We start from the raw sequence: 15,358 nt of genomic DNA, 5'->3' as shown, positions 1-15,358 counted from the left end.
TTTTATTAATAAAGTGTGGTGGGTTTCCTTCTTTATACTATACATTTTTCAATTCCAAGATGAATTTTTTTACATATATTTTATTAACTTTGAAATTGACATACATCTTTAAGCTTTCGGCAGTATCATGATTTAACTGGAAGTTTTCTTTTCTTGGCAGTAAGTAAAATAACAGTAGTAAATAAAACAACTGATGACTTCTCATGTGTTGAAATGATCTCCAGTAGTAACTGCACTTTAAAGAATTTCTGAATGATCCAGGAATTTGCTCTGAACCATACAATTTTTCCTGACTTGTGCCATCTTATATCCTAACCAGAATGCAGTTTACATCTTTGAAAATAGGAAATAAGAGTAAGTTTGTACTCTTCCTTTTGATTCTCTACATAGGATGCTTTTCGCAACTACAGTTTTTGAATCTCATCAACTTATGCCTTGCAAATGACTCACAAAACAAAAGTATGCATCTGTGTTAAAGTACTGTCCTGTTTTCTGTAAATTTCCAATCTTCCTTCCCCTCCTCCCCCAGCAAAACAGCAAACAAATCACTAGATAAGGAACTTCTTGGCCACCTTGCTCCTCAGTGAGAATGTTGTATTTATCATGATATCTTCTCTTTTTGAATTTCTGGTAAAACACACATAAAATTTACAGTCTTAACTATGTTTAAGAGTATAATTCAATAGTGTTAAGTACATTCACATTGTTGTTCAACCAATCTCCAGGTCTCTTTTCATCTGGCAAAACTAGAACCACTGAGATATCCTTTAAAAGGCAGTTCTCTAATCTTTTAGCTACACATCCCTTGCAATTTTTGTCAGAACTCTTTCAAATAGTTCCAGGCCTCAAGCTGAGAGGGTTAGCTCTAGCCCAACCCAGAGTAAACTTTTAAACTTTCTTTTTTCACATTTTACTCTCTTTAAATATGTGTGTGTACACATAAATGGCTGTTTGGGTCTATAAAATGAAATTCAAAATTTTCATATTTTAACACTTTAATACTTTAAAATGGTTCCTACTGGTTCGTTCCCACCAAAAAGGAATGTCCCTCCATCAAAAAGCTGACATTTTATAGTAATTGTTACCACATCTCTTTTCTTGTGTTACCTTATTTGATGACAGCGTGCTACTTCTGGGTCAGAGAATAGCCTTTCAGTGTGTGCATTAAAATTGGTGAATGAATTAGATAACTGGATCTTCACTGAAGGAGGTTGTTTTGAAATACATGAATTAATGGAAAGAAACACCGAATTGGCTAAGACAGCAGTTTTCCTGCTAGGTTTCTGGGAGCCCTGGACCCTCTATGCTAGCGCCTCCAGAGTGGCCACAGGGTGCAGACAGGAGGCCAGGTGGATGGGGCAGGTTTCTCTTCCCCTTTCAACTGTTCCTATCAGTTATACAGTCTGAGATCCCATATAGATTTCACGTAAAGGAAAGAGAAAGTTGTACTGCTTCAGAGAACAGTCTTGAAAAGTGGAGAAATTTCATACTAACAAAAACAGATCTAGGTTCAAATTATAGCCCAGTCCCTTAAAACCTGTGCAGTCTTTAGACCAGGCAGTAACCTCCAAGCCTCATTTTCTTTGTAAGTATAATATTAGCTATTGTTATCTCCAAGTCACTAAGAGGATTATAAAACAGAGTATTAAGTATGTCTCATAAGAGGTTCATGTCCTCGGTGAATGATCGCCGGTGGTAATCTGCATTAGAAATTGCAGGGTTCTGAACATCATGGCTTCACAGTCATTGATGTGATGGCACTTTTGTTTCAGTCTGCCTCCTACCCATCTGCTTCTACTGTAGGAGCTCCAGAAAGAGTTCTAGATAGGCACTTTTTTTATTTTTCCTGTAAGGTGTGGACTTTGGGCCAGCCGCCTGAGCATGATCTGTGAATTTATTAGAATTATAAAATGTCAGGCCTCAGCCCAAACCTATGAGTCAGAAACTCTGGGGGTGGATTTTTAGCAACCTTCATTTCAATAAACCTTCCAAGAGATTCCGATTTGCACTGTTAGTTTGAAAAACACTGAAAACAGTTGATTCACTTGGACTAGCCAGCTCAAGTGGAAGCAGGAAATGTGTGGGGTAGGCCAGCCCATAGCAGAGATAGGAGACTGATAGTGACTGGACTGGAAACCAGACTCAAGGGCTGGAAACCAGACCCAAGTTCAGTTCCCTGGACCCTCAGAAACTGTTGGTGATAGGTCTTTATCCTGATGCTGACTTTCCTGTGAATCAGTCAACATCTTGGGTGATAATTCTCAACAAGGGGCAGTGTTGCTTTCCCAAAGGTAGTTGGCAATATCTGGAGACATTTTTGCTGTCGTGACTGGGGAGTTAGTACTGGCATCTAATGAGCACCATCCAGGGATGCTGCTGAGCATCCCACAAGGTGCAGGAGGGCCCTACAATGGAAAACTGTCCAGCCCCAAATGTCAGTAGTATCCAAGTTAAGAAACCCTGCTCTAAAGATCTTCCTCTTGCCCCACTTGCCTCTGTTCCCAAAAGCAACTACTAACTTCTTTATCCTGTACCCTGAGACTCTTAAACTGACTTCTGTGAACCCTGCAGGGGTCCACGGATGGGCCTCAGAGAGCCCGGGTGTGTGTGTGTGTGTTGTGTGCATGTGCTCAGTCGTGTCTGACTCTTTACGGCCCCATAAACTGTAGCCCACCAGGCTCCTCTGTCCATGGGACTTTCCAGGCAAGAATACTGCAGTAAGTGGCCATTTCCTTCTCCAGGGGATCTTCCCAACCCAAGGATGGAACCCACATCTCTTATGTCTCCTACATTACCACTAGCGCCACCTGGAAAGCCCGCCTTGGTGTCTTGACTCTGTTCCTTTCTCACCAGAAGCTCATCCCATAACAAGTCGGTCAAGAGGCTTGTAAGACAAAGCAGCCAGAAAAGTCACATTTGCTGAGGAAGCCAAGTGGCCGAAGGATTGGTCCTTTGTGCTTCTCGTCCCTTCTCTCTCTGACCTGTCTCTGCCTCCTCACTTTCCTCTTAGCTGGTATCAGGAGGACAGAATTGTGTCTGTGTGACTGAATACTAAAGAAGTATTTCCTAATTTTTAATTTTAAAAGCAGCATTACTCTCTAAGGAAAAGTAACACAAAACCCTAAATAAATTATATTTGTATTTAAATAGCCTTGAATGGATTGTTCTTTTTTGAGTCAGTAGATCCAAAGGGAGAAAAAAATATCTTACTCCATCCAGTGTTGAAGTGAAAGTGTTAGTCACTCAGTCGTGTCCGATCTATTGCAACTCCATGGACTGTAGCCCACCAAACTCTTCTGTCCATGGAATTCTCCAGGCAAGAATGCTAGAATGGGTAGCCATTCCCTTCTCCAGGGCATCTTCCCCACCCAGGGATCAAATATGGGTCTCCCACATTGCAGGCAGATTCTTTACCATCTGAGCCACCAGGGAAGGCCCCATTCAATGTTATATAAATGTTATATCCAATGTTATATACATGGTTTAGGTGATAGGGATGCATTATACCAAACCCCCAAAATACCTTAGAACAGTAATTCACAGACTTCGTCATACATTAGAATTCTGAGGTTCAGGTGGCACCCCACACCATTAAATCAAAATGTTTGCTGGTGAGGGAGCCAAGAATCAGTATTTTCTAAGGTTTCCTGGTGATTTCAGTGTGCAACAGATTTTGGAAGCCGCTTTATAGAGGATATTTTAATAAAGCACTGATGCCGGATTGCTATCTTGCTACTTTTTACCAAAAAAGTGGAATGTGATAGAAAACATGGTGGTGGTGGTTTAGTTGCTCACTCATGTTCGACTCTTACAACCTTGTGGACTGTAGCCTGCTAGGCTCTTCTGTTCCTTGGGATTTCCCAGGCAAGAATACTGGCGTGGGTTGCCATTTCCTTCTCCAGGGTATCTTCCTGACTCAGGCATCAAACCCTGGTCTCCTGTGTTGCGGGTGGATTCTTTACTGACTGAGCTATAAGGGAAGCTTTTTTCAGTTAATTGAATTAAATCCCTTGTGCTCTAACTTATTGCCAGAAGGTAACCAGCTGGCTAAATTGCTTGCATCACTCCAAATAGCAGACTAGCATTTTGGCGTCCTGTAATCAAAATAATCAATTTCACAGATCCGGGGTTGTTTACTCTTCAGCTTTGTAACTTGGCATTTTAATTTATGCAGATGTAATTTTGAACCTAGGGTATTTTCTAACTTATTCACCACCTTGTTCTCCAGAATCAGTAGAGAGCCATTCTGGTCTCCAGGGCACCAGATCTGTATGTGATAAGCTAAGGAGAACACAACCATCAGACTCCCTCAAGCACACCTGACCATTACAGCAAATATTTCAAGAGCTCACCCGGTTCCAACTTGGTCTCAGCTAGCTTCCTGGTTCCCATTTCATCTGACTTGTTTGTTTTCAAATAAACATAGCTGAAAAGACTCCAGGACCTGTTTCTAAGTGCATGCTATTTTGACGGCATATTCTCGTGACCACTTGGCAAAAATGAGGGCGTGACCTCATTTGAGTGAGATCTCTTACATGCTCCTAGCAACAGTGTCCTTTAGTTCAAGGAGAGAAAGCAAACTCAGTGAGTGAGAATGAGAACAGACTTAGGGCTGTTCAGTCTCGTAGGAAGAGCCTAAAACACAACCTGATAATGGTGTCCAAAAGCATGACAGATGAACAGAAGGAAAATTCAGGCTAGTCGGTGGCTATTTCCCCAGAAGAAACAAGCTTAAAGCACAGTGAATTGGCAGTTTAGTGAGCCCGAGATGATAACTTCTGTATTACATAATAGATCTGACTACTGGAAGAAGCTTGTGGTATTCATTGCTAAACAGTCTGCTGTGCAGTCCATGGGGCTGCAAAGAGTTGGACACGACTGAGGGACTGAACTGAACTGAGTCTGGTGTGCAATATGGATTGGAGGAATGGGTCACAGTCCAACCTTGACTTCTAACTTCCCACATGACCCTGCATGTTACGTGTCTCTTCAGGGCCTCCGTGTCCTCATCAGTCAAGTGAGAAGTTGAGCTGGGTGATTGCACTAAGCCCCTCCTAATGCACTAACCCTGTATGACACTTGAAAACGTTACAAGGAGGCCTCTGTCCTAAGTAGATATTAATAGACACTGATTATCTGAGACTCCTTCCAACTCAAGAATTTACAGACTGATTGGCCACTTTGTTTCTTGTTTTGGATTGCAAAAATATAATCAGGACCATATTAGATGATATCAAGGAATTAGTATTAATCCTGTTAGATAACTAAAATAACACTATGGTTGCATAAGAATGTGGTTGTAATTGTTAGACATGCATACTGGACTAAGTAGGGGTAAAATAACATGATGCCTGAGATTTGCTTTTTTTTAAAAATAGTAAAGTAATATGTCCAGTAATATGTGCAGATCTCTTTTGAGCTGACAACTCTTCTGAGTATGGAATCTATATTCTAGAAAAAGAATTCAAGAGCCTGGAGTAAGCAGATGTTGGTGCTCTTGAGTGTTGCAGATACAGAGCCAAGAAACTTTATGTTTTAGAGGCTGCACAAAGCTTTTCCTGAAAATCTGGAATATGAAGGTTGAATTAATTACCTTTTCCTTCCATGTTATATGGATAGGATGGTAAGCAGAAGGCCATTTCCGCTGAAAAAAAGGAAGCCCTGAGAGGTTTTAGTGATTTCGCCAGGAACACATAATAATGCCAGCATCAAAGCCAGAATGAGGATCGAAGGGTGAAATTCCATGACTACATGTCTTGCAACCTCCTTCCACTTCTGCTGGGGAAGTTCCAAAAGTATAAATGTATAAAGTACAGATGTTTTGGTACCTTTGGTCCTGTAGGATTCGTTTCAATCTGTCCAGTATCCAAGTCTCCTTAATCGTTCTTAAAGCTCCTTCTAGTGGTTAGAAGATAATACCACCCTTATGGCAGAAAGTGAAGAACTAAAGAGCCTCTTGATTAAAGTGAAAGAGGAGAGTGAAAAAGCTGGCTTAAAACTCAACATTCAAAAACTAAGATCATGGCATCCAGTCCCATCACTTCATGGCATATAGATGGGGAAACAGTGAGAGACTTTATTTTCTTGGGCTCCAAAATCACTGCAGAAGGTGACTGCAGCCATGAAATTAAAGACACTTACTTCTTGGAAGAAAAACTATGACCAACCTAGACAGCATATTAAGAAGCAGAGACATACTTTGCCAACAAAGTTCTGTCTAGTCAAAGCAATGGTTTGTCCAGTAGCCATGTATGGATGTGAAAATTGGACTATAAAGAAAGCTGAGCACAGAAGAATTGATGCTTTTGAACTGTGGTATTGGAGAAGACTCTTGAGAGTCCATTGGACTGCAACGACATCAAACCAGTCAACCCTAAAGGAAATCAGTCCTGAATGTTCATTGGAAGGACTGATGCTGAAACTGAAACTCCAATACTTTGGCCACTTGATGAGAACTGACTCCTTGGAAAAGACCCTGATGCTGGGAAAGATTGAGGTCAGGAGAAGGGGATGACAGAGGATGAGATGGTTGGATGGCATCACTGACTCAATGGACATGAGTTTGAGCAAGCTCCGGGAGTTGGTGTTGGACAGGGAAGCCTGGTACGCTCCAGTCCATGGGGTAGTAAAGAGTTGGACACGACTGAGCGACTGAATTGAACTGAGTGATTGGGACTCTCCTTAAAATAAAAATTAACAAGACCTCATAGCAGTGAACTCAGAAAAGCATCACTGGCTTCTTACAGGACATTGCAACTTTCCCACTGGAAAGGGCAAAGATTCTGACCTAGAACAGGACATGTGCTGGGTCCACATCAGTCCAGGGGACCAAATCCTGTCCATTTCAAGTATTTTCACTGGTCAAAAATTCAGACTTTATATGAGTGCAGAAAAGAAGTATGAATTGGTCACAGAAAAGATGTTTAAATGATCACACCAGATCATGTGGATACAAACCATCTGGATTAGTTTCTCAGGGCTTCTGTGACAAAGTGTCACAACCAGCTGGCTTAAAAGAACAGAAATGTATTTTCTCACAAGTTATGGAGGCTGTAAGTTGGGAACAAAGATTTCCCCAGAGCCTTGCTCCCTCTGAGACTCTGGGGAGATGCTTACCTTGCCTCTTCCTGACTTCCAGTGGTGACCGGCTGGTCCTGGCGTCTCTCGACTTACAGCTGCATCCCTTCTGTCTCTGCCTTGGTCATCACAGGTCATCTCCCTTGTACATCTCTGCTTCTTAACAGTGTGAGAAGTAATTAGCTAATTACATCACCCATGACCCAGTTTTCAAATCAGTTCACATTTTGAGGTATTAGGGGACTTTAACATCTCTTTTGAGGGGACATGATTCAACCCAGTATACCATCCAAACAAATGACATTGTGAGAAGGTTCCATTTGCATCTAAAGTTGTGACCAGGCTTCCCAGGTGGCCCTAGAGGTAAAGAACCCACCTGCCAATGCAGAAGATGTAAGAGATTCAGGTTTGATCCCAGGGTCAGAAAGATCCCCTGGAGGAGGGCATAGCAACCCACTCCAGTGTTGCCATGGACAGAGGGGCCTGGTGGGCCCCATGGACAGAGGGGCCTGGTGGGCTACAGTCCAAGGGGTGACAAAGAGTTAGACATGACTGAAGCAACTTGGCATGCACCACACACGTTGTGACCAGGCTCCTGACTTTACACAATATTAGAGCTAAAAATCCACTTCTATCTGAAAAGTGATGTTTGGCAAGAAAGGTTGAGAGAACAGCCCAGACTCCATGGCCAGTCCCTGCCCCTTCAGAAGCACATGCCCCTTCCTGTGTGACATGCTCCCGAGTGATGAGATGCCAACAAGGCAATGATCGAAGGGTAGACTGGAGCTTGCAGTGGGCAGGGTCACTCAGAATTCATGACTCACCTCCCGTAGCTTGCCCTTGCCACCCTGGCGCTTACCCCTCTCAGCTCTTCCCCCTCCATCTTGCTCATCCTCCCTGCTTTGCTGGGAAACAACAGCTGCTTTGAATCTAGCCATTTTGATTTGGTGGCAAGTGAACTGTAAACCTGATTAAGCGAAACCAATGACTATCGCAAGCAAGTTGTCCAATTATTGCTTTTTTTGCAGTGAGGGCAAAAGGCAGTAAGGGCCTTATATATCATGAGGCAAATACTAATTTGCCTGAATCAGCTTGCCAAGAGGTAATCAGCAAACGGGTTGGTGCTCATCAGAGCTGCACAGACTGGTCTCTGAGGAGGTCAGAGCCAGGAGTAAACCCTACCAGGAACTCTCGGTGAATCTAACAAGTTCCCTGCCTTCTGCATTCTGAAGCAAAGGTCCAACCTTCGCCTGACTTGTAGCCTGCCTAGGGTAAGTCACTGGGCTTCTTGGCAGATTTCTCGTGCCACATGCTCTTTTCTCTCTCTCTTTGGGTGAGGATCAGGTTCTCCAGGAGTGATGGGAAAGTGAAAATGTGTTTGCAGAATCTGTCCCTCACCCTCACCCCACTATTTGACATTTTACCTGCCTTCTGAGGTAGGTCAAGGAGTTAAACCATATCTGTTACTGACAGAGGATACAAGGTGAGGGAACAGGAGGAAAAAAAAAAGGGAAATGTGTTTCAAAGGGGAAAAAAATTAGCAGTGGGTAAAATGACCAAGACATCATTTTATGATACAATGATCTCTGAATGATAGAGGGAGTGGATTTGGCCCAGATACTGAAATCTTTCCAGATTTCAGGGCCTCCTCCTGTCTTGAGCCCCAGCTCCACATTTGGCATGGTTAATCCCTTGACCTTTGTGGAAATCCTCCCTGACGTCACTGGACTAGAGGCCTGGAATGGAAAGGAGGGGCTTTGTCAGAGCTGCATGAATCCACATGGCTCATCTCCTGACAGGAAAGCTCAGTGGAGAACAGGACTCTCACTATTTAGAAAGTGGACTAGGATTCCTATCCAGAGGACACAATTTGCCATCGCCTTTGTGGTTTGTACAGGGCATGCATTAAGTTGCTTCGGTCACGTCTGATTCTTTGCAGCCCAATGAACTGTAGCCTGCCAGGCTCCTCTGTCCATGGGGATTCTCCAGGCTAGAGTACTGGAGTGGGTTGCCATGCCCTCCTTCAGGGGATCTTCCTGACCCAGGGTAAGAACCTGTACCTCTTAACATCTCCTGCATTGGCAGACAGGTTCTTTACCACTAACACCGCCTGGGAAGCCAGTTTGTATGGCCAGTGGAGCAAATCAAGAACACTAAGGAGAGAACTTTTTTCTCTTGATGCCTAAGTGTTCATCACAATTGTTTGGAGTTCTCTTAATTGGCATCCCAATCTCATCTAACTGTTGTTGTAACACATATGTATTGAAATAAAAGCTGCTTACATTTCCACCACAATATCCGAAAAGATGAGGCACCATCTATTTTCTCCCCCCACCAGTTTCTGTCTATAGGGCTTTGTATTCATTAACAATCGGCTCTGTTCCCTTTGCAGTCTGGAGGCCCTGTTCCAGGTCACCTGTGATTTGGAACCCTAGGTCCTTGGCCGTGAGGTTAAGAGAAAGAAAGAGAACACGGGGAAGGGACCAAAGGTGGAGCCAGATTTGAAGGTTTAGCCTGAAAGTTATACTTAGAGAGCCAGTTATATCTAGAACTCCGACTTCCTAGCCATCAGATACTTGACAGACAAGTTAAAAATAAGGACAAGATTAATTATCAAGGCTCTTGGTGGGGAGTGGGGAGAGGAGGAAGGGGATAGATGCTTTCACGTTTGTCACTGTTTACTCAAAAAGAGTGTCGCTAATAGTGAGGGTTGCTGAACATGAAAGCATATCTATTAGCAGTTTTGCAAGTAAGTAGGGGAAATTACACACTAACATTTCTTTTAAATATTTTTATTATATAATTTACATACCATCAAGTTTATCCCTTTAAAGCCTACAACTTAGTGGTTTTCGGTATATTTACAGAGTTGTGCAACCTTCATTATGACCTAATTTTAAAACCTTTCATCAACCACAGAAGGAACTTAGTACACATTAGCCTAGCCGTCATTCCCCTTTTCCCTTTTTGTCCTATCCCTGCCCCTGGCAACCACTAACCTATTTTCAGGTGCTGTGGATTGGCTTTTTCTGGACAGTTCATATAAATGGAATCATGCTATATGTGGCCTTTTGAGACTGGCTTCTCTCACTCAGGATAGTGTTTTTAAGGTTTGTCCATATTGTAGCATGACAGTTCTTCATTCCTTTTTGTTGTTGAATAGGATTCCATTGAAGATATACCACATTTTACTTGTCCATTTATCAGTTGATGGACAACACACTTGTGTCTTACTTAAAGCAGCAAATTGCCACAGTCTCAACAATCTGAGTTGAACAGCTTTTTGCTGAAGGTAGGAGTTAATAAAACAGCTCCTGATCTTAATATGTTAGATTTAAGAGATAAGATTATTAAGGGATTTAAGATTTAGTTTTGATAGGAAAAAAATGATTTATATTCAAGTTTGTGGCCAGTAGATGTTTGCAAGATAACCTAATGATATTAACGTAATAAAGTCATGATATTTGCATGTGTGCTTCTTAGTTATCTCAGTAGAGTGGATCTGTATAGAGAAGTATTCACTCATCCCTTCTAATGAAATGACTTTAGAATGCTTGAAATCTCTTTACTACATCCACATGAAATACAGCACCTGCCTTTGTGTTCAGCCAACAAGTGCATAGCTGAGTTTGAGGCCAAGCTCCATAGCTGGTCTGCCAAGAATCTACAGGTTATACTGTCTTATTGTACTAGTTTTTGTCTTTTCTCTGCTTCTGACTCAGGTGTGAATGAGGAAGCATGGGAAACAGGATCAAGAGGGAGCAAATAAGGTTCCACAGATTTGGAAGGTTGCCTAGGATTCATATTCAAGCAGTTCTTTCTCAAGGTGTCAAAACTCTCTTACCTGGGGAGTATGGCCAGACTGCAGGCTCTGGAATCTAGGCATGGCCATTTCATATCTTTGTGATGTTGGGCAGGTACTTAATCTGTCTTTCTTGTTCTCATCAGCAAAGTGAAGATAATAATGGTTCTTAGTTCTCAAGATGCTTTGAGGATTCCCATGATTCCTGGCACATAGAAAACTGTTAACCATGAATACTGCTAGCATGTATTCACTACTTGCTATTTCCTGGACACTGTGCATGGAATCTTCATGACAATCCAAAAAGGTAGTGAAGGGTATCCCCACTTTGCAGATGAAGAAACTGAGACTTAAGGAAGTGTAAATATATCTTCCTCAAGGTCAGTTGGTTTAAAAATGGCACAAGTCACTTTTATATGCCTTTCGGTCTGATTCAGCTTCTTTACATGTCCATTAGACCACGGCGCTTATATGCAATGAATCGTGCTAGCCAATATGCTGCCAACTGGAATATAGCTATCATAACACACACATTTGTTTTAATAAAAATGAATAATGAATGCAGTTGGGCCACTTTGGAAAATAATGTGACCACCACCTATGGGGAGAAAACAGCAAGCAGTAAAAGACTAAGACGAAGCTGTTAGAACAAACATGGGGCTCAAAGTAGAACCTCATATCATCTGGCGAGATGCTGTATCCTCTCAACCTGGGGAACCAGACCCTGTGGTTTATGGGAACTAAAAGAACATTGCACGTGGTACTCAGGTTAAAGAAGGTACACTGACTCGTTTCCATTAGCTAGGAAATTAGTGGTCTCTCGTGCCTGTGTTAATATTCCAGTTGTCAACTTAATGGTTTAAGGTGTTTCTATTGCCATCACCACTCACCCACAAGCAGCACTTTTAAATTAGCCTTGAGAGCAAAAGAGTAAATAGAAGCACAGTTTATCATTCTGTCAAGTTCAACTACCTAAAAAAGGCAACATCTGATAGTCAAGCAAACAACTAGACTGCAAAGCACAAGTGTCAACATTGACACAGCATTGACACATTTACAGCTCCGTGAGGGTTATTAACTGTGTTGCCCCAGGAGTCCAGGAGAAGACAGTTCAAGGGTCGGAGACAAGTGGTATTTAGATGGTCCCCAACTAGCTGGGACAACAGGAAACCTGAAACAGACTTTCCTTCTAACATTCCCTTCTAAACAGCCTTCCTGATTACACAGTGTAAAATAAGAACAGTTTTGGATGCTAATCCTAAATAATCCCAGGCTTTGGATTCTAACTCTGAGAAATATTTATTCTCTCATATTTCTATGTAAAAAGATGTTCTCAATTCAGATTACCACAATTATAGCAATCTGCTATTTTAATTAAAAGAGTGTGTTCTTTCCCCACTTATAGCATTAGTGGCTTCAAATGCATAAAGAACCTTTTTGTAAACCAACTCATGAGGGTTTAGACATCAGGACAAAGGTAACATTTTAAGAATGTTCTTATGCTGCAATCAATTGGGGATTATTTTCAAAACCAATTTCTTGAGAATTCTGGCTAAGGCCTTTTCATCATTGGAAGTTTTTTTTTAAATTGTCCTTGTAATTAGGAGTGTAACCCTGGCTTGTAGATGCTACAAGCTTTACTGGGAGGGCAGATTTAGTCTCTGAGCTAAAAAAAGCAGAAAGTCCTTTGGTTTAGGACCACTGCTGGTGGCCACCTCATTCAACCCATGGTTGCCCAAGTCAAGATGACCACTGGTCAATTTATGCAGACTCCCATTCGGGCCATGGCTATTCATCGGACTAGAACAACCAGCCTACTTTTTGGTGATCATGATTTGATGCTGTCAGGCTTGTAAAATCCAGCGCTAAACTCTACCCTTCCCTGCTAGTCTATCAAGGCAATCTGGGCTTTGGTTCTTTGTAAACTATCGATAGTTCTCTTTATTTATTGTTGTTGTTCAGTTGCTAAGTCGTGTCCGACTCTTTGTGACCCCGTGGACTGCAGCACCATGCCAGGCTTCCCTGTCCTCCACCGTCTCTCAGTTTGCTTATGTTCATGTCCACTAAGTCAGTGATGCCATCTATCCATCTCATCGTCAGCAGCCCTCTTCTTTTGCCTTCTATCTTTCCAGCATCAGGGTCTCTTTATTTACTCTACACTTATTCCCAAAAGGATTTAAAAGAACCTTGGTTAGATATGGCTCTGCTGTCCTGTGACCTGGGGCGTGTTATAACAATAATAAAAGTTCTCACCTTTCACAGTGTTGCAATATTACAAGGTACTTCATGAACCTTCTCTTGAGAAAGTGATTACCCTCAGGATACAAATTGACTTTCTGCTTCTAGTAAAACTGGCAGATGGAAAACAGCTTGGAAAATAAGGGCACTGGACAAATGCAAGGGTCACCCTGTTAGTCAATGGATTAGAATTTCAATGCAGAGTTCCAAAGAATAGCACGGAGAGATAAGTCTTCCTCAGTGATAAATGCAAAGAAATAGAGGAAAACAATAGAATGGGAAAGACTAGAGATATCTTCAAGAAAATTAGAGTAGCAAGGGAGCATTTCATGCACAGATGGGCACAATAAAGGACAGAAATGGTATGGACCTAACAGAAGCAGAAGATATTAAGAAGTGGCAAGAATACACAGAAGAACAACACAAAAAAGATCATCATGACCCAAATAACCATAATGGTGTGATCACTCACCTAGAGCAAGACATCCTGGAATGTGAAGTCAAGTGGGCCTTAGGAAGCATCAGTATAAACAAAGCTGGTGGAGGTGATGGAATTCCAGTTGAGCTGTTTCAAATCCTAAAAGATGATTCTGTTAAAGGGCTGCACTCAATATGCCAGCACATTTGGAAAACTTAGCAGTGGCCACAGGACTAAAAAAGGTCAATTTTCATTCCAATCCCAAAGAAAGGCAATGCCAAAGAATCTTCAAACTACCGCACAATTGCACTCATCTCACACACTAGGAAAGTAATGCTCAAAATTCTCCAAGACAGGCTTCAACAGTATGTGAACTGTGAACTTCCAGATGTTCAAGCTGGATTTAGAAAAGGCAGAGGAACCAAGATCCAATTGCCAACATCCATTGGATCATCAAAAAAGCAAGAGAGTTCTAGAAAAACATCTATTTCTGCTTTATTGACTACGCCAAAGCCTTTGACTGTGTGGATCACAATAAACTATGGAAAATTCTGAAAGAGATGGGACTACCAGACCACCTGACCTGCTTCTTGAGAAATCTGTGTGCAGGTCAAAAAGCAACAATTAGAACTGGACATGGAACAACAGACTGGTTCCAAATCAGGAAAGGAGTATGTCAAGGCTGCATATTGTCACCCTGCTTATTTAACTTATATGCAGAGTATATCATGCAAAATGCCAGGCTGGATGAAGCTCAAGCTGAAATCAAGATTGCCAGGAGAAATATCAATAACCTCAGATATGCAGATGACAGCACCCTTATAGCAGAGAGCAAAGAACTAAAGAGCCTCTTGAGGAAAGTGAAAGAGGAGAATGAAAGTTGGCTTAAAGCTCAACATTCAGAAAACTAAGATCATGGTATCCAGTCCCATAATTTCATGGCAAATAGATAGGGAAACAATGGAAACAGTGGCAGACTTTATTTTGGGGGGCTCCAAAATCACTGCAGATGGTGACTGCAGCCATGAAATTAAAAGACACTTGCTCTTTGGAAGAAAATCTATGACCAAACTAGACAGTATATTAAAAATCAGGAACATTACTTTGCCAACAAAGGTCTGTCTAGTCAAAGCTATGGTTTTTCAGTAGTCACGTAGGGATGTGAGAGTTGGACTATAAAGAAAGAATTGATGCTTTTGAACTGTGGTATTGGAGAAGACTCTTGAGAGTCCCTTGGACTGCAAGGAGATCCAACCAGTCCATCCTAAAGGAAATCAGTCCTGAATGTTCATTGGAAGGACTGATGCTGAAGCTGAAACTCCAGTATTTTGATCACCTGATGTGAAAAACTGACTCATTAGAAAAGACCATGATGCTGGGAAAGATTGAAGGCAGGAGAAGTGGATGACAGAAGATGAGATGGTTGGGTGGCATCACTGTCTCGATGGACATGAGTTTGAGTAAGCTCTGAGAGTCGATGATAGACAGGGAAGCCTGGCGTGCTGCAGTCCATGGTGTCGCAAAGAGTCGGACACAACTGAGCGACTGAACTGAACTGAAAGTTTCAATGTGTTGTTTCAACAGAGTGGGGTTTGGTTTTAACTCTGACCTCCAGAGAAGCTCCCATCCTGGATATTTTTCAAGAATAGAAGGTTGGAAACATCAAAACAAGGAGGTCAGGGTGGATATGCTGTGGAGGATCCATACAGGGAACTTCTTGGAAAGAAATGAATTGAGGAACTTGTCCTAAATATGAGTAGCTGGGAAAGGTCTTTGAATATTCACAAAAGATGATTTCAGGAATATCTAAAGTCTAGAGTAGA

The 15,358-nt window shown here is 42.0% G+C and overlaps 2 protein-coding genes across 7 annotated transcripts in view; one reads left to right on the top strand and one right to left on the bottom strand.

The window, feature by feature from the left end:
• Positions 1-15,358, top strand: part of PRLR (prolactin receptor) — a 176,661-nt gene that overhangs the window by 100,384 nt on the left and 60,919 nt on the right. The window lies entirely within an intron of this gene.
• LOC145517745 (uncharacterized) overlaps positions 1-15,358 on the bottom strand; it is an 84,256-nt gene that overhangs the window by 52,611 nt on the left and 16,287 nt on the right. For 4 of the 5 annotated variants that reach the window (XR_014062299.1, XR_014062301.1, XR_014062298.1 and 1 more), the window contains one exon: positions 7,117-7,236. Coding sequence is in view for 1 of the 5 variants with exons in the window: in XM_081520871.1 (XP_081376997.1) it covers positions 7,117-7,236 (120 nt within the window). In the remaining 4 variants the exon portion in view is untranslated. Of the gene's footprint in view, positions 1-7,116; positions 7,237-10,921; positions 11,085-15,358 lie in introns of all 5 variants that reach the window. The other variant, XR_014062300.1, reaches the window with a different exon arrangement.

The sequence above is a fragment of the Giraffa tippelskirchi genome, chromosome 8 (assembly GCF_054371585.1).
Source record: "Giraffa tippelskirchi isolate mGirTip1 chromosome 8, T2T-mGirTip1v1.2.pri, whole genome shotgun sequence".
Lineage (NCBI taxonomy): Eukaryota > Metazoa > Chordata > Mammalia > Artiodactyla > Giraffidae > Giraffa > Giraffa tippelskirchi.
This window is presented reverse-complemented; position numbering and strand designations above follow the sequence as displayed.